General features: G+C 38.3%; 1 protein-coding gene across 5 annotated transcripts in view; it reads left to right on the forward strand.

Moving 5' to 3' along the window:
- Positions 1–23,748, forward strand: part of KDM2A (lysine demethylase 2A) — a 57,746-nt gene that overhangs the window by 2,395 nt on the left and 31,603 nt on the right. For all 5 annotated transcript variants that reach the window (XM_044438016.1, XM_044438011.1, XM_044438012.1 and 2 more), the window contains 2 exons: positions 1,179–1,283; positions 20,234–20,372. In XM_044438016.1, coding sequence (XP_044293951.1) covers positions 1,242–1,283; positions 20,234–20,372 — 181 coding nt within the window. In that variant the 5' untranslated portion in view covers positions 1,179–1,241. The remainder of the gene's footprint in view (positions 1–1,178; positions 1,284–20,233; positions 20,373–23,748) is intronic.

A 23,748-nucleotide genomic window follows, 5' to 3' on the forward strand; every position in this document is an offset into this window, starting at 1 on the left:
CCATTCTTACATGTGTTCTAATTGCAGCAGCAATTAAATCTCCTTTTGCCAACCCTAACTTTTTTATCATCTGACAATTAAGATTAGAATCCCCTTAAGATCACTGTTGCCCCCCTGTGGAGTAGTGCCCATCACCATCACAACTTATTGCATGCTAGGGTCAGACTCGCTATCCATCATCTCAGTGGAATCTGTCAACGTATCTCTATGCAGGCTTATAGTGCTATGCAGTTGTAATATTATCCAGTCTGTCCTGTCCCAACCACCCTTTTTTACCTCCAGGGTCAAGTGGAGAAACCTTTCCTTAACTGTACAATTAAATGGTTGTAACACACAGTCCTGACTGTCATATACTAAACCATTTAAAAATAGCTTGTAATTGTGTGCCTATGTTAGCCTGTTAAAATCTTATGCTGTTGATCCTGAAATTCTGCTGTAGTTGATGTTATCCTCTGTCTGTGTTAAGTCAGGATGGGCCTAGGGAATGAGGTATTCCCATTAACGAACTTCTTCATTTGATACCCCTTAAAGATGAACAATGGATTGCATAGTTTATCTTGTCCAACTACAGCCAAACTGCAGTTAGAACAATACTGAAAGGTACTTTGTTGTAGGGCAGCAGCATGGTAAACTGTGAGTTATAAGCTGTTGTATTTGATTCATATATGGTTAATTATGGTATCATTGTTTTGAAATGCTTCCTAGGAAAATTCTTACAGGTATTTGCTGACCAAATTGAGCATGTTTGTTCTTAAACTGATTTCCCAACTCATTTAAAAACATACACTACATAGAGTATTCTGTATCATAGCCTAGCATGTACATATACATGGACACTAGACAAACTATGGAAGTATTGCTTAATGTTCAAGTGTGTGTACCATGGTTTTAATTCCATTGCAGAATATCCAAACCACTGCTTGGATGGTTAATTTTTTAGCAGACCTGAACCTGCCTAAACTTTCTCCACTTGATGAATAACAATGATACTGACTTCAGATCAATGGGAATGGCTTGATTAGGACCTTAAACTGAGACTTACCTTATTACTTCATAGTCTTTGTTATTTTTCCATTCTTGATTCATGGCATTTCATATTGCTGTTGATAACCTCAAGGAAATAATGTATCTGAGGGGAGTTTCTAATGTACTTTACCTCCTTGTTCTGGTATCCTAAGGAGGAAGAGGAGGAAGACAGCAGTTCAGATATCTCCTTCTCACTCTCATCAGAAGAGTCTGAGATGGAGCCTGAAGAAGAACGGATCCGTTATAGTAAAAGACTGGTTAGTAAGCACACTTATTTGTTGTGTTTTCATCTTTAGAAATTCTAGATCCATTCCAAATTGTAACATTATTGTAACTAACTACCCGATAATGTTTCATAGGTTCACTTTTAAATTTTGTAGCCCACTTTAGCCAAACTTACACAGTACTAGGAAATCAGTAAAGGCAAGAATGTTGAAATCAGAGATAGACAAGGCTAAGGTGCTGGTAGTTGGCAGAGCTGGTAGGGGAGAAAATATTGACCCAACAGGTGATATTCAGCCTTTTTGAGACTTTCATGCTTGCTGACCTTAGAGTTATCATTATGTCTGGAAATGCAGATTTAATTAGATCCATCTGGTGAGTGTAGATTACTGTTTATGCAGTTTCTGACTACTGGACTAAGGAGCAGCTTGTTTCCTGATGGGAAGAAATTATAGAAAGCATACTAGACCTATTGCTCCACTATGATGTTGTGAACTGCCCAGAGCGCTTTGGCTGTTGGGTAGCATAGAAAATACATACATAAAATATTTGACCTGACCTTTCAGTATCTTCTGTGTGTAATATTCTTGATTTGATCTGTGGCTGGGATATGCTGGGAGTTTAGAACTTTTTTTCCGTCTTAACATGTAGCAGATTTCACCCATAATAACTCAAGATATCTTTCTTGATTATACCATTATAAACAAAACATATACCAAGGGATGGTATCTATTTCAGAGATATGGAATGTCACTTTTTGGCAATACACCAAAATCCAAGCTCAGATCACCTGAAGTAATGAAATACCGTTTAGGGAGCTAGATTTAAAAAGGTGTGGAGTGACTTAACTTCTGATAAAGTGCTTTGAGCAGGTATTTAGGAGGGTTTGAAATTATCATGCTACCTACTCAGTTCTTGGGAAGATTTGAACTCAAAATCAAGCTATTTACATATGAGCTCTGTTACATGAGTTTTCCTAAGGGAACATGTAAACGCTTTTAAAGAGGAAAGAATTCAAAGAAGCAATAAGACATAGAATCATGGCTTTTGCTTGTGGTAGAACAGGTAGCGGGGGGTACTGAAACTGAGAATACATAGGCTTTTCTATGTATATCAAGCGGAACATGGCATAGTAATAAGCATTATATTTTCTTTGAAACTAATGTTTGGGGGAGATTAACAACTGACATCTTTCATGTCAGAAAAGTAGAAAAAGAAAAGTAGATTCTGATGGATGAAATGATACTACTTGGTTTAAATTAACTAGCATTTAATATGAATTAAGTTGTAATTATTATCTTTGGGACAAGATTTGCTTGTCCTTCCTTATAACTTTATAGTTAGTAGTCAAACCTTTATATACTACTCTGCAGAAAAGTGATAGCCAAAATCTGCTTGCTGGGTTTGTTGTTCACCAATGTAGTACCTGTATTATACTCTTAGCTCTGTGTTAGACACTAGTTTGCTTCATTACATAGTAGTTTGCAATTTAAAAAAATAGTATTAAGGCCAAACTGGAACGACTATTTCAAGCTATATGTTAACTTGAGCTTTCAAGGAACTGTGTAAATGAACTAAATGTTAACTTGAAAGAACAGCAAAAGGACTGGTAAGTTGTAGAACATGGCAGTTTTCCATGAGTAATACTTGGATTGAATAAGTAGGAAACTGAGAACTATTAATTGTCATTTTCTGCCAGGAACACTATGGCTAAACTATTGTATCTGAGAAAGAGTAGTGCTATGCATGCTAATCCTGTATGGCAGATACAAGCTGTCAGCTTCATCACAATATAAAATGGCCAAGAATGCTGTCTTTTTTCATAGCTGTTAAAAACTTAACATCTTGAAGGCAGTAATGTTAATGGTTATAAGAAAATATTAAGGTATAATTAGATTTGGAAGCTGAAATTGCTTAGTGCTGGAATTAGTACTAAGTGCTCCTATTTTATTCTTGCTTCAGTAGTAAGTAAGTGTCTAAAGCTGTTCTGGCAATATTGGAAGTGTTTCCTGAAAATCTTAAGGAAACCGCCCTAAAGGTACAACTTTTCTGACAACCTGAGAAATACTTATTCTCTTCCAAGAGATGATCTTTTACTCCAGTGCAGTGTAAAAAGGGAGAAAAGTGTATGGGAAATAATTGATTTGAAGATAATTATAATGCTTAGATGAAGCAGAAGCATCATAGTAATTGTAGAACTTACAAAACTAAAAATTGACATAATTACTTACAGGAGGAATTCAAAGGTGCTCTTAGATTGTAGTCGCATAGTCCCTAGGATGGCATCCCAGGGACCTTAAGATAGTGTAGACCTCTGTTCTTTGACAGAGATATGAGACCTCTCTTAAGGGAGGTGGGACCCTAGATGCTCCCTCCCAGCCTTTGTGGAAACGCCTCTTTCTAACATCATTTCTCAGGTTAGTAGAAGAAAAAAAAAAGCCTAAAGAGATTTCATGGGCAGTTGTAGATCTACAGGATTCTGAGTTCTGCCAAGTCTTAAATACCAAGAGAAATATATGCCAGTGCTGAAGCTGACATACATAATCTCTTTCCTATCAGTTCCAATAGGAGGGTAATCAAAATCATGAAAAAAAGAAACTATTACCAGATGAGAAAGGAGGGCACATTCTATTCTGTTGGTATGAACCTGTTCCTCCATTTTTTAATCTCCTTTCCCCACCAGTAGGATTGCTGTGAGTATTCACTGGCATGGCATGCTCTGAGACTTTCTTAGAAATATGTTTAAGAATATACCTACATAACTTTGCCTTCAGTTATAGTTGGTGTTCTTATTCCTTCTTTAAGCACTTGGTACTACTCCTCAAGTTCCATGGTGGAATGAAGCTATCTTGTGGGAATGAAGCTATTATGTCCAATCTTGATATCAGATCTTCTGTGCTTTTGGATAAGATTAAGAGGGAAGGAGGCATAAATGCTGTGAAAGTGGGTTGTGGAAGTGGAGTTCATCTTCACAGAAAAGAAATGCTAAAATGAATACTTGGTTGCAACTTATTTTTGTTGGTAGCTGTGGCAGTAAAGCAATGGTTTTTGAAACATTCTAGCTTTTACATATCAACAGATTTGTTCTTCAACAAAGAAAAGAACCCTCTGCAGCAGGTTCACGCAACCAAACTTGAGCCGTTCTGGTTTATTTAAACTGTGGCATGGGATGTAATCTCTACTCAAGCACAGCTTCTGTTGTCCAAATGGCTTCTTGAAGATGAAAAAACCCTCCAATAACCCTGTGAGAGCTCATGAGGTATTGAAGGTTTTCTCCTCCTCCAGCAAGTGCTGCTGTTCAGCTTCAGACAACACAAGCCATGCCCAGTTGATAATTATGGAAATCACATCCTCTGTGCAACATGATTTCAGTCACAGTGGCTTATTTTTGATAGTGTGAATTGTTCCATAGATTCCATGTATATTGTGGAAGATTTTGTTGTTTGGGATATCTTAGCTCATTTAAGGTTCTGTCTTCCTCCATTTGCCATTCCCCCATTCGCCCCATGCAAATTGTACCATGGAATAAACTTGACACCACAACACTACCCTAATGGATATGCATTAGAGGAGATGATTGGTAACAGACAAACATTCCATTTGGGGAGATTTGTCTGTTAGGTTGTGTTTTTTTTAATACAAGATGCCTTGACAAGAATCTAAGGAACTGCAGGATTTTATAGAATACAGGTTTGAAAACCACTGAAGAAGAACATTAGATAGTATAGTGTAAGTCAAACAAGAATAGCTGAATAAAACACTTTAAGCTCAGCCTTCAAGGCAAAATGTGGGAAGTAAATCAAATTATTTTGATCCGATCTATAAAAATAGTTGATTTTAACAAATCAGTGTGTATGTCTCTGGGAAGACAGGTGGTATTTTGATACCTTTTGCTGGACACTGTTCCAAATAATGTTTAGGAAAAGTTTACCTCAATGCTTAGTTGTGGCTGAAACTAAAAGACTGTCTTCAACAAGCAGTAAAGCAATAACTTTCCTGCATTAGGGATATTGCTTAGCTAACAGTGGTTAATAGCTGTGATGGACATAGTTAAAATAATTTGATTATCAATTGAGACTTTATAATTTTAACTTTAGTTAAATTAGTTTCAAGTACAATGTTCAGAATCAGAATGTTATTTTCTAATGGCTATCTACTTTCAAATGATTGATAGAGAAAATGGGTTAACACTTTAGAAAACATTGTAGTTGGCTTTTCACAAAATGAAAAAAATACCAAGGAAAGAAGCATAGACAATCACAAAATTGGTTGGCCCAGAACAATCAACTTGGAGACTAAGTGTGTGAAATGTAATTTACATTGGATGGGGAAGAAATTGTGGTATCATTACAAAAGCGTGAAAGCACAATCTCAAACCAAAACTTATACATATACTTTATGAACGTAATGGTTGCAAAATGACAAGCTTATTATTTATCAATAACAATTATAGGACCATAAAAGCTGCCATATTGAATGAGGCCATCTAGTCAAGCATTCTGTTCAGGCAGCAATTGGTCAGCTGCTCATAGGAACCCATAAATATAGGATGTGCGTGTAGCCACACCCTTCCACCCATGTTCCTTAGGAACTGATGTACATAGGCATACTGCCCGCTCAGGACTAACAGCCATTGATTACCTTCTCTTCCATACATTTGTCCTTTCCCTTTTTAAAGCCCTCCATACTAGTGACCATCACTACCTCTTATGAAAATAAATTCCATTTTATTCTCATCACAGTCCTGTGAAGTAGGTTGGGCTGAAAGTCAGTAACTGCCCAAATACCAGTGAGCTTTGTAACAATTAGAACTAGAACCTAGGTTTCCTAAGTCCCAGTCCACCACTTTAACCGCTATGGATTTATCTGGCATAAATTTCCCATCAGTCTGATTCACAGGATTATTCAAGTTCTAGTATTATGAGAGAAGGAAATGCTCTCTACCTTCTCCACACTATGCATAATTGTGTTCACCTCTACCATGTTGTCTCCTGCTTGCCTTTTTCCCTAAGCTATACAATCTCAGATGTTATAACTTTTTTTTGTGAGGGAAATACTCAAGAAAAAGTAAAATTAATTTTACTTGCCTTTACTACACTTTTCCAACTCTGCAATATCCTTTTCTGAGGTACAGTAACCAGCATTGTACACAATAGTTCAGGTGTAGTCACACCATTGATTTGTATAAGAACAGTATCATCTTAGCAGTTTTGTTTTCAGTTCCCTTCCTAAATGTTTTTAACATGGGCTTCTCTTTCACTGGGTTGACATTTTCATCAAACTGCCCACCAAAACCTCAAGCTTTCTTTCTTGGAAAATTACTACTAGCTCAGATACCAAGGTGCAATTTTTAGTCTCAACATGGATTATGTTACAGTCACTTACTCTGAACTGTATTTGCAATTTTGGATGTCCATTTTCCCAGTTTGGAGATACTCTTTTGGAGCTCCCTTTTGATTTTAAGCTCTCTGAGCAATTTGGTGTTATCAGCAAACTTGGCAAGTGTTTGCTCTTAATTCCAAAGAATTTATGAATAAGCTGAAAAGCCTTAGTCTCAATATAGATTTCCATGGGATCACACTGTTTACGTCCCTCCATTGGGAAAAATTACTGCTTTCTCTTCTAAAATCAATTAATGATCCATAAGAAGCCCCCCCCCCTTTTATTCAGTGATGGCTAAGTTTGCTGAGGAGTACTTGGTGAAGGACTTTGTCAGAAGCCTTTTGGTAGCCCAAATAAATGGTGCCTACCAGATTATTACTTTCTACATGTTTATTGACTCTGAAAGTTTAGTGAGAGACAACTTATCTTTACTGAAGCCAAAATGGTACCATTTTTCAGCTGGGTTTGTTCATCTCAGTGCTTAGTAATATTATATTTAATAATGCTTTCAACCAATCTACCCAAAACAGACATTAAGCTAACCAGCCTGTAATTTCCAGGATCCCTGTTTAAAAATTGTATTAATTTAGCCATTCTCCAATCCTCTGGGACAGAGGCTGATCTTAGAGACATATTACATATTTTTGTTGGAAGATTTTTGTGTTCTTTAAGACCTCTGGTATGGATAGCAGATGGGCTTCATAATTTATCCCCTATGTGAGACTACTGGGTACAGTATATAAATTCACTAAATAAAGTTAACAAACTTAACTTTTAATTTGTCAGTAAGGCAGAGACTTTAATCTTTAGTCACCAGTATTTGCATAGTTCATCAGGTTCCATTTCTGAAAATCTGCATTCAGACCAAAATACTTGTCCTAAAAAGAATTCATTCAGTTTCCTTGCAATCTCCTTATTTAGTCCTCCTTTAACTCCATTGTCTAGTGGTCTAATTGCCTCCCTTACTGTTTTCCTATTTATATATAAGAATTATTTGTTGTTGGCCATGAAGTTAACAATGTGCTCTGCAAAAAAAAAAAAAGCATCTCCTTTGTGCCTGCTTCTGCTCCCATTTGTTTTCCTCACTTAGGCAAAGGTTCCATTCCTACTCTGTTTTATACATGATCTGTGATCTTCTGTTGGAGAGTTAAGTCTCTATTCCCCTTTTCAACTTTTTACCAGTTCCCTCATTTTACAGAAGTTTCCTCCTTTGAAGTCAAATGTGACTCTGTGGGACTTCTTGGGAATTTTCCACTTAAATTCATATTAAATCTGATAGCACTGTGGTCCAATTTGATTTCACAACAACAAATTGGTCCAAAAACCAAATCATATTTTTATGCCATATATTTTCCATGGTCATCTCTCTCCTTGTACAAATTACAAAATCATCCCTGAAAGATTTATTGTAGGATTTTTTTTCAGATAGCAAAATCTAGGGCTGAGAGTTTGATTAAAATTCATTGCTTTGGTACTAAATGGGACATAAAGTGAATGCTGCTTAAGTTATGAAGCAAATGCTAATTGAAAAAATAAGGCAACAATTACTGATAATTTTAACAAAGTGAGTAAAAGCAGTTTGTAGGTTTTGAGCAATGGGTATTAGCACTAGCTGTATGAAAATACCACCATGTTGCTTCAAGAGCAGCCTTTAAAAATTTTGAGTCTTTTATGTTATTCCACTACAATTCTAGCTTTTTAATATAGGAAGCAGTGATGCAGATGTTTTAATCAATTAATTGCTTTAGCTATCAAGAAAGTTGGCTCAGTTTCAGCCATCTTTCCCTATTAAGTATTTATTATAATACAAGACTGTTCAGTGTATGATAGGGAATGGATAACCCTGTTACATATGAACATTCTTCTGAGTAAGCATGGAAACTGAATGTTGTGTTTAGATCCGCATATACATTTGTGGGCTTTTTTCTGTATCCTTGTTAATTCATATAGACCTAATTAAAGTAATTGGTCAATAATGGCTTTTGTGGTATTCATAAGGGGCTGGTATATGTTGCATTGATCTTGATGTCATAATTCTTGTTGTCTTTCTCTACTCAAGTTTGTTAAAAGATTGGCAGTTCTGTGTCAGGTATGTTCTTGTGAATGTACTGTTGGTCCATTTTGTACTTCATGACCAATTATGAATGAGCAGAAGTAAACTGTTGCTGAACTAAACAAGCCACGGATACTGTATTTGTAGGTAATTGTGATGTCAGACCCAGAAGATGTAGGCTGATATAGGAAGAACCTAAAAATGGATTGCAAGTCTGAGTTGTTCTTTCTCCCAATACTCTACAATTCTGAAGAAATAACTCAGGAGCCAGGAGAAGGAGCTAGGATTGGTGGCACTGCTCTCCTCTTTAGGCTTTCGTCACTGAACCCACAGACTCCTCTCTGTACTCCAGCCTATGCAGGAGCTGGGAACTGGAAGTCCATCCTGCGAAGCTGCCCCTAGAACAGAGCAGTACCATGTACCTGTGGGCTCCTCCCTGCTCCTACCTGTGGTACTGCCTCAGAGCTGGTGCCCCCAACTTGTGCCTAAAAGGTTTGTTTTCAGGTATGAGTGAGGAGGTATTGACTCTGCCGCACCAGCCTGCTGATTGCCTGCATCTTGTTCATGCATGAGTAAAACACAGGCAGGAGTGGAGAAACATCAGCTCTGTGGTCCTGTTTGTTCTCAGAGAAGCTCTGCCTAGTAGATCACTGGCTCTCAGTTCCAGCCTGGATGGTCTACTTCCAGACAGTAGCTGAGAGTCAGCAAAGTCCTCTTGGAGGTTGCCCTGAGAACAGGGTAGCACCATAGAATGGTTCACCTCCTGCTCCAGAAGTGCCTAACCGGCTTCCCTGTTCTCCCTGTTGAGTGTCAGAGCTGAAATCAGCTTGCAGTTGTGGTTGTCAGAGAGAGGAGCCTCATTCTTCCCATGTGGTTGTCTCTGATACTGGCAGGAGGGAATGAGATTTTGTTTTCCTGTGAACCATATGATCATTTAATAAAGTAGCCATTAGTTAGGTTACTGAAAGTAATCCTGTGGATACAGTCTAGAGGGCCATGGGCTTCTTTGGAAATAAAGCTCCAACTTCAGTACTAGGGATCCATGCTCTGATCCTCCCTCCTTCCTCAAAGGACAATAGGGTTAAAGGGACTGTGGGAAAGAGACGGGCTGCTAGGTTATGAAGTATCTGGTGCTCTAACATGCCTCAGGTTAATGACCAAAACAGCTTATAAAGCTGAATTGCAGAGTAGAAGGTGTGGGGAGAAACTGTATCCTTGAAAGCCTCCAAATTCTATGGAATTACATCCTAATTTTATGAAATGATGTGTTTAGAACTGGAAAACTTCCCATTACACACATTCTAACCAAGATTGCTGGGGCATGTCACACAATCTATTGTATTTTCAGTGCCCTAGGTCCACTGAAATGAGGATTAGGTATGGAGCTATGCATTTAGACACTGTAATCTCCATTAATGTGTCTTGGGTAACAAGCTGCAACTTTAGAAAATTAGGTTTGAGGCCAGTCACATTTATAGTACTGAGCGAAATGGAGCATGGTATGTGGTCTTTACAGTATGTACAGTGACACGGAGTGGGGAGTAGGGGAATTCATTATCTTGTCAACTGAATGTTAGCTGAAATACAACTACCTTGTATTTTGTTTTGGTGAATACAGTCCATCCATCTAGTTTTAATTAGTGATACAGCCTCTTCATATTATGTAAACTATCTAGAAATCCATGTGGCTACAAGAAGCTACATAAAAGTGCTAAATAAATAATTATTGGAGGTAGCATCTCCATGTGAAAGGTTCAGGCGCACAGAGTAAGGTTACTTTCCTGTTCACAAAATGGTGTAAAGGTAGCTAATGATACATCTATTCAGATGTTGATGTCCTTCATTTCTTCAGGCATCTTTCAATTGTTTGAGCTTAGACTGCATAGGGATATGACACACTGCCCTACCTTGTGTTATAAGCATCATAATCTTTGCTGATTTGGTGAGGGGATTTATTTGTTTGTTTATTGTCAAATTTATATGTTGCTGAGTAGCCTGACAGGGCTGTATAAATATAATTAATTGCCAGAATCTGATGAGTGTTATGGTTGCTTGCCAGTGTTGCTTTCCAGATACTTGACTAGAAAAACTACGGTCTTGTGTCCCTAAAGATCTTCTCTGAAACATTTTATTGCACTTCTATGCAGCCAAATAGACAACGCTTTCTGGGAAGTTGACATGTTGTGCATCTAATTGTTTTATGAAATTTCACACTTTTTCATGACTCTTTGGAGATTTACCTTGGTTTTTTTTTACTTTGCACTGTCCTTTTTTGCTTGTGATTGTGATCAGAAATCACCAGATCTAAATATGAAGCATGTTGGAGACTTTGGTTGAAAGATTAAGTAGCCATTTTTCATTTCTAGAAATATAGAATGTATTGTGAACAGGGTGGATTTGATTTAGATCAGATCAATTTAAATCACTATTCAGTAAGACTAGATTTAAATCATGGTTTTCTACATATTTTGCATGCATGACTGTCTTACCCATAGGTAGAGGAACTTCATTAAAATATTCCCAAACTGGGTCTCTTTTATGGCCTGCTGCCATTATAGGGGGGTTTTCCCCCTCCTGGGAAAGAATAATATGGTAAATCTCAGGCTATGCACAAAAGCATCTAAAGACTGCAGAGTATTTTGCTCAACAGGTTTCACTTTCATTTTTACTGCTTCTCCCTTTCCCCTCACACTTCACTTCTTGTGCCGATCTGTTTCCACTCCCAAAGATCTTATTCTATTCATTGAATTTTTTGAAATTTAGCACTTAAGAGATAAGAAGTTAATTCTGTGAACACAGATTTGCAAAGGAACAATGGGATTAAGGTCTTTTTCTCAACTGTATATGTTTATTTTATAACATTTTTGCTGTGAAGAAGAAGCATATGATCTCTGCAGACACAAATTCAGAGTTTTGAGAACTGTAAAACCAGTAATCTGTGATAATATCTGCTAGATAGATAAATTGACTTACAATCTTATAGAAAGCTTGGAAGAGCACGATATTGTGAATGGATTAATGGAATCCATTTACCAAAAAAATCAGACATTGCAGAATATGCAGCCTCATGTTACATAATTAAAAAGTAATCCTTATTTCATTATGAATAGCCTTTGAGCTATAATGTATCTTAAATAGAAAACTAACTTTAGATAGATTTTTCCTCAGAAAGCTTTTTAGTTAAAAAAAACAGTTTAAATTTTAAAAAGTCCAATTTAAATCAAAAACCCTTTCTTATTTTTTTTAAATCATTGTTTTTTTTAATCCACCCTGATTCTGAAAGCTACCTTGGCAGTTCCAAATAAATACCCATACTTGCTATCTTTAATCATGAATTTTCAAGGAGGTGAGATAAGCCTGCTCTTATTGTCATTCCATTACTGCTGTTCCTTCAGTAGCAGTTGTTTGGCAAAAGTTGACTGTTAGAGGGAAGCCAAATAAAGAAACCAATGGCTTTTTCTTATGTCTGCAGGTGTCAAAAGTAATTCACCTGGCTGAAATTGTACCTGGGTTGATCTCCAAAAATCATAATGAATCTTACTGGCTCAGGGAATACTTTTAAGATTCCCCAAAAAAGTGCTCCTCAAATAGAAGAGCTTCAAAGTGAGGGAGAAGTGGGAAAAGAGGAGCACAGTTTTAGGAGAGGGGAGGCAAGAATTATAACTCTTTTTTTCCCAAGTCTAGTCTGTATTTTGTGATCTCTGCAAATGTATGTTTCCATCTTCAGCAACACTGTTAAGCAGAACTTTTACTAACAAATGTAACATTTCGGCTGTGTGTTACAATGTCTTGCCTGCATAGCTTTTGGTTATTAAACCATTTGCAAATATATTCAAGTTTATGTAGTCTGAGGTGGAGAACTTTTTTCAACTTGAAGGATGAAGTCCAGTCTTAGTTTTCAGCCCCTGAGACCTTTCCTATCTGTAGATGTGGCTAAAGACAGAATAGATCAGAACAAGTATGAATACCAGTTTGAAGAAAGCAGGACCAAATTATTCAGCAGCATATGCTAACCCTCTGTACACCTACTCAAAGGTTAACAGGATCTCTCTGCACGTTTAGTAAGCAATACTAAATCAGCAATGCTTTCAGATAGCATTCCAAATACTAGTTTCCGTATGGCTCTGCAAGTAACAAGCCTTACTCAGAAGCAAGCAAGAACAGCATATCCACTCACAATTGAGTCCTAAGCGTGACTGAATCATTCAGCAGCTTCTGGCCCTGGCACATCTTCTGCGCCACAAGAAAAATGGTCTTAACTCTTCATCTGGTGATTGAAGATGAGACCTTTTTCCTGCAAAGTTGCTGGGAAAAAAGCTGGCAGATCAGAAGGTTCTTCATCCCTGATGTGGACAAATTGTTCAAACTTCCTCCTACATTTAATGTTAATTCTCTGCCCAGTCCAGTAGTCCTAGCAGAAATAAAGTACAATAAGCACTGTTTATACTTCTAAGTGTGGAGCTAAAATATTAGTGCATTGGAAATGTCATTCAGTTTTACTTTGTTACTTCAATTTAAGCTTACTTACTTGGTGCAGTTCTGCTTGTGCTTCCCTGCTTGGATTTTGTCACTCACACTGCTTTTAAACACAATCTGTTGTTGTTATGTGCTCTCCAGTCATCTCCTCTTATGGTGACCCTATGAATAAAAGCCTTCCAGAACGTCCTGCCCAGGACAGCTTTGTCCAGCTCTTCCAAGTTCAAGGCTGTGGCTTCCTTTATGGATTCCGCTGCATCTCATATGCAGTCTTCTTTTTTGTCTTCTGCCTTAAGCTTTCCCTAACTTGACTGTCTTCTCCAGGGAACCTTGCCTTCTCATGATGTGTGCAAAGTATGCCAGCATCAATTTTATTATTTTTGCTCCTATGAAAAGCTCTGGCTTGATTTGATTTAGGACCCACTTGTTGCTTTGTCTTTTTGTTGGTCCAGGGTATTCACAAATCTCTCCTCCAGCACCACATTTCAAACATCAATTTTCTTCTCATCAGTTTTCTTCACTGTCCAGCTTTCACACCCATACATTGTGATTGCGAATAAAATCATTTGGATAATCTTGGTCTCGGTATCCAGTAAAACATCCTTATACTTGAAGATCTGCTCTAGTTCTTCATTGTTTATTTGTTTATTTATTTATTTGGGATATTTCTGGGCCATCCAATCACTCTGTGTCTCTGGACGGCTCACAACAGAGACACAAAGTAATTGTTGCCCTTCCAAGTCTGTCATCTTCAAATTTCTTGGCTGCAGTCTCCCTTTGAATTGATGGCTAAACCAAGGTATGTGAAATCTTTCACAATTTCAATTTCTTTATTATTAACTGTAAAATTCTGTAATTCTTCTGTGGACAGGTTTTGGATATTCTTAATATTCAACTGAAGTCCTGCACTTGTGCTTTCTTCTTTACTTTTAACAGGAGTTGTTTCTAGTCATTGCTGCTTTCTGCCAGTAGTATGGTATTATCTGCATAATTTAGTGATGTTTCTTTCACCAATTTTCATTCCTTCCTCTGATTCTAATCCAGCTTTCCTTATATGTTCTGTGTACAGATTGAACAAATAGGGAGATATCCCTGTCTGGCCCCTTTTCCTATTGAAAACCATTCTGTTTCTCTGTATTCTGTCCTAACGGTTAGTTTCCAACTGACAGTCCTCCAAAGAGGTATTTACTGGGTTTGGGGAGTACATTTTTGTTCAGAAACAGGGCAAATGTTCCATATGGGCCTTGTTTCCTAGAAGAACTCCAGATTCTGCAGAGAAACAGGGTGAGTGCCCATGACCAGCTTTGGGCAGACTGTTATAAGCCTGCTTTTTCTAGGAAACAAAATGCACACTTTCCATATACCTTATTTCCCTGCAGAAACTCTGGTATCTGAGAATGCTGTAATCTGTTACAGCTTTCTGGTGGGGCAATTTGGCCCCACCAGACATTGCCCGAAACATTTTGGGGGTTTTAAACTCCCTGTAACTGGGTGACTTTGGGCCAGTCACAGACTCTCAGCCCAACCTACCTCACAGGGTTGTTGTTGTGGGGATAAGATGGAGGAGGAGATGTAAGCTGCCTTGAGCCCTGTAGGAAAAAGGCAGGATATAAATTGAAAAGATAAAATAATGATCTCCTTTGTTTAATTGTCTATCATCTGTCTGAACCCTGTTTGATAGAGGCTCTGAACCATAGAGCCTTTTTTGCAGAGATCTGGTCTCTAGAAATGAACTTTCATTCCAGAAGTGTACTTCTGATAACCATATAATAGAAACCCATACTGGGTTGGTCATTGCCATGTGCACAATGACACTTTCTTCCAATCCATCCTCCGAATGTCCTGGCTTTAAGTTCATGGTTCTCTTCTGCAACTGAGACCCCATTGTAGTCTTTGTTAATATTACTGTTCTTTTTGCTGTTCTTTAATTGTTTCCTTTGCCTCTTGTCCATCCTTGATCTGTTCGTGTTTCTCTTTTTTCTCTATTCCAACTACTTCTATCCATTTAAATTATAAGGTTCTTCGTGCAGGGACCTGACTTTTTTATTCATGGAACTCTAAAACACCCCTTGTTATGATGGTATCAAATTTGCCCTGCATAGAGAATTCCATGTGTCCTCTAGCTGGCTATTGTCAGAGTTTTGTGCGCCTTACTTTTTCCAAAAGCATATTTAATTGCCAGCCCCTTAAAATATGCAGGTCAGGATAGAGTGAGTGAGTGATTGAGTGAGAGAGAAGAAGCTGAACACAATGTTGATCATTAGTAACATAGTAACTGTTAGGGAATGCATGCAGTTACAATGTTTTAATATGCAGATACAATAATAATTCCACTTCACTATTGCAGCCCAATGACATGGACACAGTGCTTGGACAAGTCTGGGCCACCACTTGCCTGCTTGACCCTTGCCCATCATGGCTTATTGGAAGGTTCAGGGTGGGGTGGTTCACACCTGGATCCAGGAGGCTGTCAACATCTCCTTGAGAGAGGGAATGGTGCCAGCCCCTTTAAAGGTGACTGTGATAACACCACTCCTAAAAAAGCCAGACTTGGACCCAGGTGATATGAACATCTCTAGACCACTAGACAATATTCACTTCCTGGTCAAGGTGATTGAACAGGTGATGGGACAGCCATTAATGTGATCTACAAATGACACTAGGATTTGTTTACAAGTTATTGTTTACAAGTTATTGTTGCATCCCTTCTTTTTTATAGTTTTGTCATTTCTTGTATGGCTGTTAAGCAATGCCATGACAACTGAGCTGGCTTCTTAGCATATTGGCTTCACGTGCTGCTATTTTTAAAAATACTTTGTTTCAATGTTGTTGCTGGGGATTTGATTAAGCATCATGTAAGCAGAACCAGCACCTGTAAGATTACACAGAACATAATATAACTAACAAAAGTTTGCTTTTTCTGTTTATTTAAGCAAGTTCTCAATCATCTTTGTGGATAACCGTGCAGTGTATAAATGTGCTTAAAAACATAAGAATACCAAACATGTATAATACACAAGACAAATCCAGCAAATTGATATGCCTGAATAAATGAAAATATTTTAGCTGGTTCTGGCATCATTCACATCTTCATGGCATGGGGGAGGGCCTCCTAATTGCAGCACCACAACCAGGATGGCTCTGCTTTGTCGACCCATAATGGACTCCAGATACTTTGAGAAGAGGCTTCCCTGAGCAGAGGCAGGCTGGTAGAATAAGAGGTGTCCCTGCAGATATTTGGGTCCCAAGCTATTTAGGGCAAGCATTCATACCTTAAACTGTGTTGAGAAGGAAAAACACAGCCAGGATAGCTCCTTCATAATCTGTATAATATGATTCCACTTGCAGTGTCTTGTACGGTGTGGTGTTTGAGTAATCAAATGGGGAAGTTGCCAAACTTGAACCAATGTGGAAAGTAATACAATACCACTATAATGGTATTACTGTCCAGAAATGAGCACAACTGACATGCCAGCAGAAGCTGGTAAGAAGTACTCATAGTCACAGAGGCCACCAGAGTCTCAAGTGGCAATGCTGGATCTAGGAGTATCCACAAGATATGCACTTTCTCAAGGAGCTCAACCTCTTCTTCAAGGAGTTGAACAGCCCTTGAAGACTGTTCAGAAGCTGCAGCTTGAGCAGAATGTGGCATCCAGATTCATAACTTAGGGTCTATAGGGGTGAACATTTCTGATCGACTTGCATTAGCTGTCTATATTCTTCTGAGTGCAAGTCAAGGTGCTGATTTACCTTTAAAGTTTTATATAGCTTGGGATCACAGTACCTATTGGAGTGCCATGATCTCCTCCAACACTACACTCAACTGCTTAGACCTTCTTCTGAGTGCCAACTCCAAATGAGGCTTGGAGAGCAGCAACAAGGGGAAGGGCTTTATTCTGTGGTGGTCCCCCATTATGCAACAACCTTCTCCATTGTGGCTTGCCTGATACCAACCTTGTCATATTTTTGGCACCAGTAAAGATGGTTCTTTATGCTAAGGCTTTTAAAGATTTATTTGGCTATCAGTTACTTGAGGACATTACCCATTCTGGGTGTTTTTCTTTTACAGAGTCATTGTTTACTATAAGCTTTAGGTGTTTTAAATTTTTAATGCTATTTTGATTTTATGGTACTGGTATTGTATTTTACTGTCCTTTAATGGATTGTTGTAAACAGCCCAGAGAGCTTTGGCTAAGGGGTAGTATAGAAAGGAAATAAATAATAAAACAATAGCCTAGAATAGGCTGCATATGCATTTCTTGGACATGGACCCTCTGTCTTGCCTTGAATCTGGCCTTCATTCAATCCATTGCTAACTCTAGCCACCAGTTAGCACCTACATAGCCACAGAGAATGTTGACCACATCACCCAGAATCTTCTGATGACAGCACAGGGCTTCTTCATAGAGGTATTGAAGAACAAGATGAATTCTTGCAGGATGCTACAGCTGAAATGCCATGGGGACAAGCAAAAATACTGCATTTAAGGAATTCAGTTGAGATAATTAACCATTCTTTCTGGCTGAATAATGTAACTTGTAGATACATGCAGTTAGATGGGTTGCTCACCTTAAGTAGTTTAACTTCACTCTTTCAAGCTATTTTAAACACCTAATCACTGGTTAGATATAACTGATCAGTTAGAGAGAAACAAGTTGTGAGGAGAAATTCAGCCCAATAGTATGCTAGACTATTTTATTTATTTATTAAAAGCTTTTCTATCCTGTCCCCTACAGAACGTCTCAGGATGGCTTACAATAAAATAAGGCTAAAATAAGCCCCTAATCCCAGACTACAAGAAAGTCATTTTCCTCATCTGCCCTCCCAGTTATCTTGCTGCTTTCTAGAATGATGAATGTACTGGTTTTCTCTGGAAAACTTCTACTCTTAAATGATATTCACATTTTAGTTGTATATAATTTTAAATTCATGGCATAAGTTTTAACATGGGCTAGCTCCCACATGGTAAGTAGATTAATATTTAAATAGTTCAATTGTATTATCAACACAACCAATTACCCAGCATAATAGCCAAGTTTATTCCTATTGGTTGTACTTTAGGATCCAAACACTTTTAGCCTTCTAACGCTGCATAGTAAACATTTAGATCTTTTACCATTTCAGAAAAGCTGAATAAGTCTGAGACAAAATGCAACCAGTGTGAATAAATGTGACCAGCAGGGGGTGCCTAATAATATACAGAGAGAACACTTTCAGCCCAGTCTGAAAGCAAAAAAGGTGTTGTACAGAAGACATATCCAGATGGACAAGGCTGCCTAAATAAAGTAGCTAGAACTGCTAGAAGTGTGTGGTAGTGGTGGTGGTGGTGGTGATGCCTGAGGCAGGGTGATGTTGTAGCCTGGACTTATTAGAAAGATAATCTTGGACTTGAATCAAATAGGCGGTTTTTGGGTTTTTTTAATGGCTGAGACTAGGAAAGACATTTGTGTGGGGAAAGCAGGAAAAGCTGCTGGCAGCATTAGAACAAAGTTTCTATTCCACACAAACTGGACAGCCTTCAAAAAATCCTCTTCTGCTCTTGGCTTACTGTCCAGTGGTTAACTTGACATAATAGGTTGTTTTATCAGCTGAATGCAGACCTCTTCTCACAGGCTGGCTTTATTTGGGGACAAGAAGCCACACTGTCAACCCATGGCTTATTCTAGGTGGGATTAGATACGGAATGGTTTGGTATGTCATCTGAACCTAGGAGAACAGTTTTATGGTGTGCTTCAGAGATCAGCTAGAGAGCCATTTGGCAAGGGCAGCAAGAACCACCACCATTCTTCACAGTCACCCATGCTGCCACTGATGCCAAAGCAGCACTTTGCAGTAACCATCACTGGTTTGTCCCCTCTCTTTTTTGGATGCAGAAGAGTGCACATTTCATTCAGATTGCATTAATGTTTTTATTAGTTTTTCACAAGCACACAAGTATCTGCCTATGGCTGTCTGATATGAAAATTCTTCTCTAGTTAATTTCATTATCTGTTCCAGCATGAAAGAGCTGCCAAGGGCAGCAGGGGACAGATTGACAAAGCAAGACTGCCTACAGGCAAATTTGCACCCAGTTACCAGGGACTGATTCTGTAGTTGCAGTGATGAAGCAGGGGAATGTAGCAAAAGGTACACCCAAAGAACATGGGATGGAAGGGACAAAATCATTCCTTTGTCAATGTGATCTTCTGTTTTAAGTATTGAACTATTGTTCTCAGAGCCCTTCAACTTTTCAGGGCTTCCCCAGCGCTCTAGCTGCTCCATAAAAAGGAGCTAGAAACTCCCCCATTTAAAATTTAACTCCAGTTGCACTTTTGAGGCTCTTCCCCAAAAGTGGTGAGCAAAAGGTAGGAATCAGAAAAGGGAAAAGCAGGCAAGATGGGTTCTGCTGTGAGCAGTGGAATATCAGCTGGAGTACTCAGGGAGAAGGAGGGGGCACAGGCCATGGTGAGTCTGAACATCTGTTGTGTGCAAGATAAGTTGTTTTGCAAGCAACCCACACTTGTTTATGGAGTGGCGTAGCATAATGTATGAACATGGCCAACAAGTCTTCATTGTAAATTAAGGCATTTCTGGTTGGTGCATCTTTTTCTTGTTCATTGCATTCTGGCCTCTGATATTAATTTAGTACCAAAGCTGTTTTGTAGTGCTTTTTGATAAGTGACCCACAAATTTCTGATAGTGCTTATGGGACTTAACAGGATCAAGGGGCTTATCTTCAAAAGGGTTCAACACTTTATGGTGGCTCAAATACATGGACTGATTGGTAGGCAAGTGTAACACCCGGGTACAGCTGTATTGTGTTGTTATTTGTTCAACTCTAAATGAAGTCACAGGGAGAGAATACTCAGATGCAGAACACAACTTTGATTCATTTAGTAATCATTTAAATTGTATAATTGGAAACAGAATCTATTTTCTCTTGTATATTATGGAACATTGTAACTGCCTAGCTTGTACTTACACAAGAAGAAGATCTGAGCACACTGCATATCTTGGAGAATCTTGATACTATCTGGCTGCTAGATTCTTGATAGTAGTTCTTCCTGTTCATATAATTTGTAACTGTTTCCACAGCGTGGTGCTATGAGACGGCGTTATGAAGATGATGGCATCTCAGATGATGAAATTGAGGGCAAACGAACATTTGATCTTGAAGAAAAACTTTGCACCAACAAATTTAATGCCAACTTTGTGGTGTTTATGGAAGGCAAAGGTGAGCATTTCTTCCTGAATGACTTCTGTCAAACTGCCTTTCCAAGATGCAGAAACCTCTTTTCCCTGCCACAGCAGTACACAACTTGCATTGCATTTGACTCACTAAATGTTCTTGGGCACCATGTATACTGGGGCCCAGCAATTCTTTCTTTAGGAAACAATTTCATGTTCCTTATGATTGCAAAAGTGAAAATGGTAGCAAGCATTAAAGCAAAAATTCTGAAGAATCATAGACAAATGGTCAAAACCTGCAATCATAAGGATTTCCTCAGATTTGTATGTGTTTAGTATATACAATGAAGCATGAAAATGTAATGTGACAGTGGGCCAACTCAGTGTTGCCCATGCATTGTGGCTAGGTTGTTAACCGCAGCAACAACCCAGCTTTGCTTGGTTCAGACAACACAGTAAACTGTGGCAACCAACTGTAGTGGCTCAAATATTCAGTGGCCAACAACATGTGCCACTAATTATTGTGGCATAAATAAGCAATAGTGATTTGTGTGATCATATGAAACAGGCCAATATGTTGTGGTATGCAGCCTCTATGCTTGATATTTTTTTCTTAACTAAATCCTCATAGCCCCATGCTGTTTAATTAGTTTGTTGTGTAAAAATTTTACAGTATTCAAATAATCAGACATATACTTCCAGCATGAACAAAAATCTAAACATCAAAGAATGATTTTAAGAGCATAAAACAATAAGAGCATAAAAGCAGTAAATACTATAACCATATCTATATAACTTAAATGCTAAATTAAAAGGATGTGTCTTCACACCCTTTCTAAAAGTTGAGAGTAGGGCTAATTGTAGTTTTTGAGAGTGTATTCTGTAGTGTGTGAGCAGCACAGGAGAATGTCTTTTCAGACATGCCTGACAAATGGTGCCCTCAAAGGGTTCTTGCAGCTCTTAATACCTAACAAGGTTCATAACAAGTTAAATGTGGTATAATGTTAGAGTGTTGGACTAGGACTCAGGAGACCCAGGTTCTAGTCCTCACTTAGCTGTGAAGTTCCATGGATCACTTTGAGCCAATCACTGACTCTCAAGCTAATCTACCCCACAGCATGGTTGTTGTGTGGAAATAGTGGAGAGAAGATTATGCAAGTTGCCTTGGGTTCCTTGCAGGAACAAGATTTTTTTTTTTAAATGTAATAAAAATAAATAATAAAATAAAGTGGTCCCTAAGCTAGCTCCTAAGCCATTTAAAGCTTTAAAGTTTAAAAACAACATACTGAATTTCATTCAGGGAGCATGTGGTAAACAGCACAAGTCTTTCCAGACTAGTTTAATATCCTGATACTCTGCACTGCTCAGCAGACTAGCTGCTGTAAATTGTAGCTTCTGGATGTTGTTCAGAGCTAGCCCCACACAGGGTCCATTGCAATATCTAATCAAGGCATGGAGAATTGTTGCCAAGTCATACCAACACAAGAAATTTTGTAGCATAATTGTTCAAATACACTCCTTGCCACCTCCACCTTCTGAAGATACAGGGACAGTGTAGGATCAAGGAATATTTCTAAATTACACAACTAAACATTTAAGGAGAGTGCAACCCCATTCAGATGAGGTTGTATCCCTATCCCTGAGTCAGACCTTCCATTGACCAATAACATCTCCATCTTGTCTGGGTTTAATCTCAGCTTATTTCTTTTCATCCAACCCATTAGCAAGCTCAGACAATGGTTCAAGGGTTTTAATGTGTCTAAGTAAAAGGTGACAAAGAAAAATAGAAACAGCTATTATCAGCATATTGGTGGCAGCTTACTCCAAAGTTCCAAACAATCTTTCTCAGCAATTTCATGGAAATAGTAACATTCGTGGGGAATGTTACCTGTACATAGATCAATGACCATGGATTCAGACTGTAAGCTCCCAGCACCACCTTCTGGATCTGTCAGAAAGGATTGAAACCACAGCAGAACAGCACCTCCTAACCCAAGACCAGCCCCATTAGGTGGTCCAGAAGACCACCATGGTCATTTGTATCCAATTTCATTTAGTGGTTCATGAGAACTAATAGGGTTGCACTTTCCCACTGCAGTTCCAAGCATAGGTCATCCACCAAGACAATTAAAGGAGTCTCATTCCCATATCCTAGTTAAAAGCCTGATTGAAATAGATCCAGATAATTAGTATCATTCAGATACATTTGGAGTCTGTAACATCACCATTTACCTGATCACTTCAGTGAAGAATGGTGCATTTGAGATTGGCCTTTAGTTAGACAATTCTCCTTAGTCAAAGGAAGTTTTCTTTAGTAAAGGGCTCTTAACTACCTCCTTTGCACAAGTAACAACCTCATTTCACAAAGAGGCATTAATGACTTCCCCTAGCTGTTGCAGCAGTCTCATATTGGCCAATTTAAACAACCAAGAACACTGAGGATCAAATATGGCCCCCACTGTTTCCATTAATCTGTTTACTTCATCAAGATCTACAAGCTGAAAAGAATCTAGCACAACTGGAAAGTAATATAATTGCTGTATGAATCTAACTTTTAAATAATGATATTGTTTTATCTGGGGGAAAAGGAAAATCAGTTATTAATTGCTGATTTTTGAGGGTTTGTGGATATGTTATAAAGTAAATTACTTACTTGATACCCATGTTAAATTATTTTTGTAATAACCAAGTATTATTAAGTCAAAATTGTAGTTCTAAAATTGATGGAAATAATAATGACTTTTTGTGTAATTTCCCTCACATTGCGCTATATGTGATTTTTGTGTAAGGTCCTTTGGTATCTTTTTCTTTCTTTATGTTTCTTTTTCTTTTCTTTTTCTCTATTAAAGTAAAATTAAAAAGCTAAGAATCTTAACACAACTGGATAAATGGTTGCTGAGTTTCTATCCATCTGCCTACTATTGGAGTCCAAGTTATGATGAATCCAAGCATCTCTCTCTCTGTGTCATATCTATATATATCAAAATGTTCACAGAAAACCACTAACTCAGCTCACCTTCTGTTGCATCCTGGTGAATAGTGCCTCACATGATGCAGACAAATCTTGGCCTATTCTATGTGATGCAAAATAGCAAAGAAGATGCTGCACTCGCCATCACAGTATAGTTCTTTATGGTCACAATTCCATGCATGTTTAGACGGAAAGCAGTCCTACAGCCCCAGCCAACAGGACTTTTTCTCTGCCCAAACATGCATGGGATTGTGCCTTTGGCGGTCTTTCACCTATATACTTTTAGATCCATCCAACATTTTGTATATAGTGCACTAGCAGACAGCCTCCCTGATTTATTGCACTCCCTTTAGGAATGTGACCTGACTGCTAGGAGTGAGAGTGCCTAGGAGCCACAGGCTGGGTCATTTCCATATTCCACACATCAGCAACTGACTGATGAGGCAAGACA

Source organism: Varanus komodoensis, unplaced genomic scaffold, assembly GCF_004798865.1.
Source record: "Varanus komodoensis strain SLA01 unplaced genomic scaffold, ASM479886v1 scaffold32, whole genome shotgun sequence".
NCBI lineage: Eukaryota > Metazoa > Chordata > Lepidosauria > Squamata > Varanidae > Varanus > Varanus komodoensis.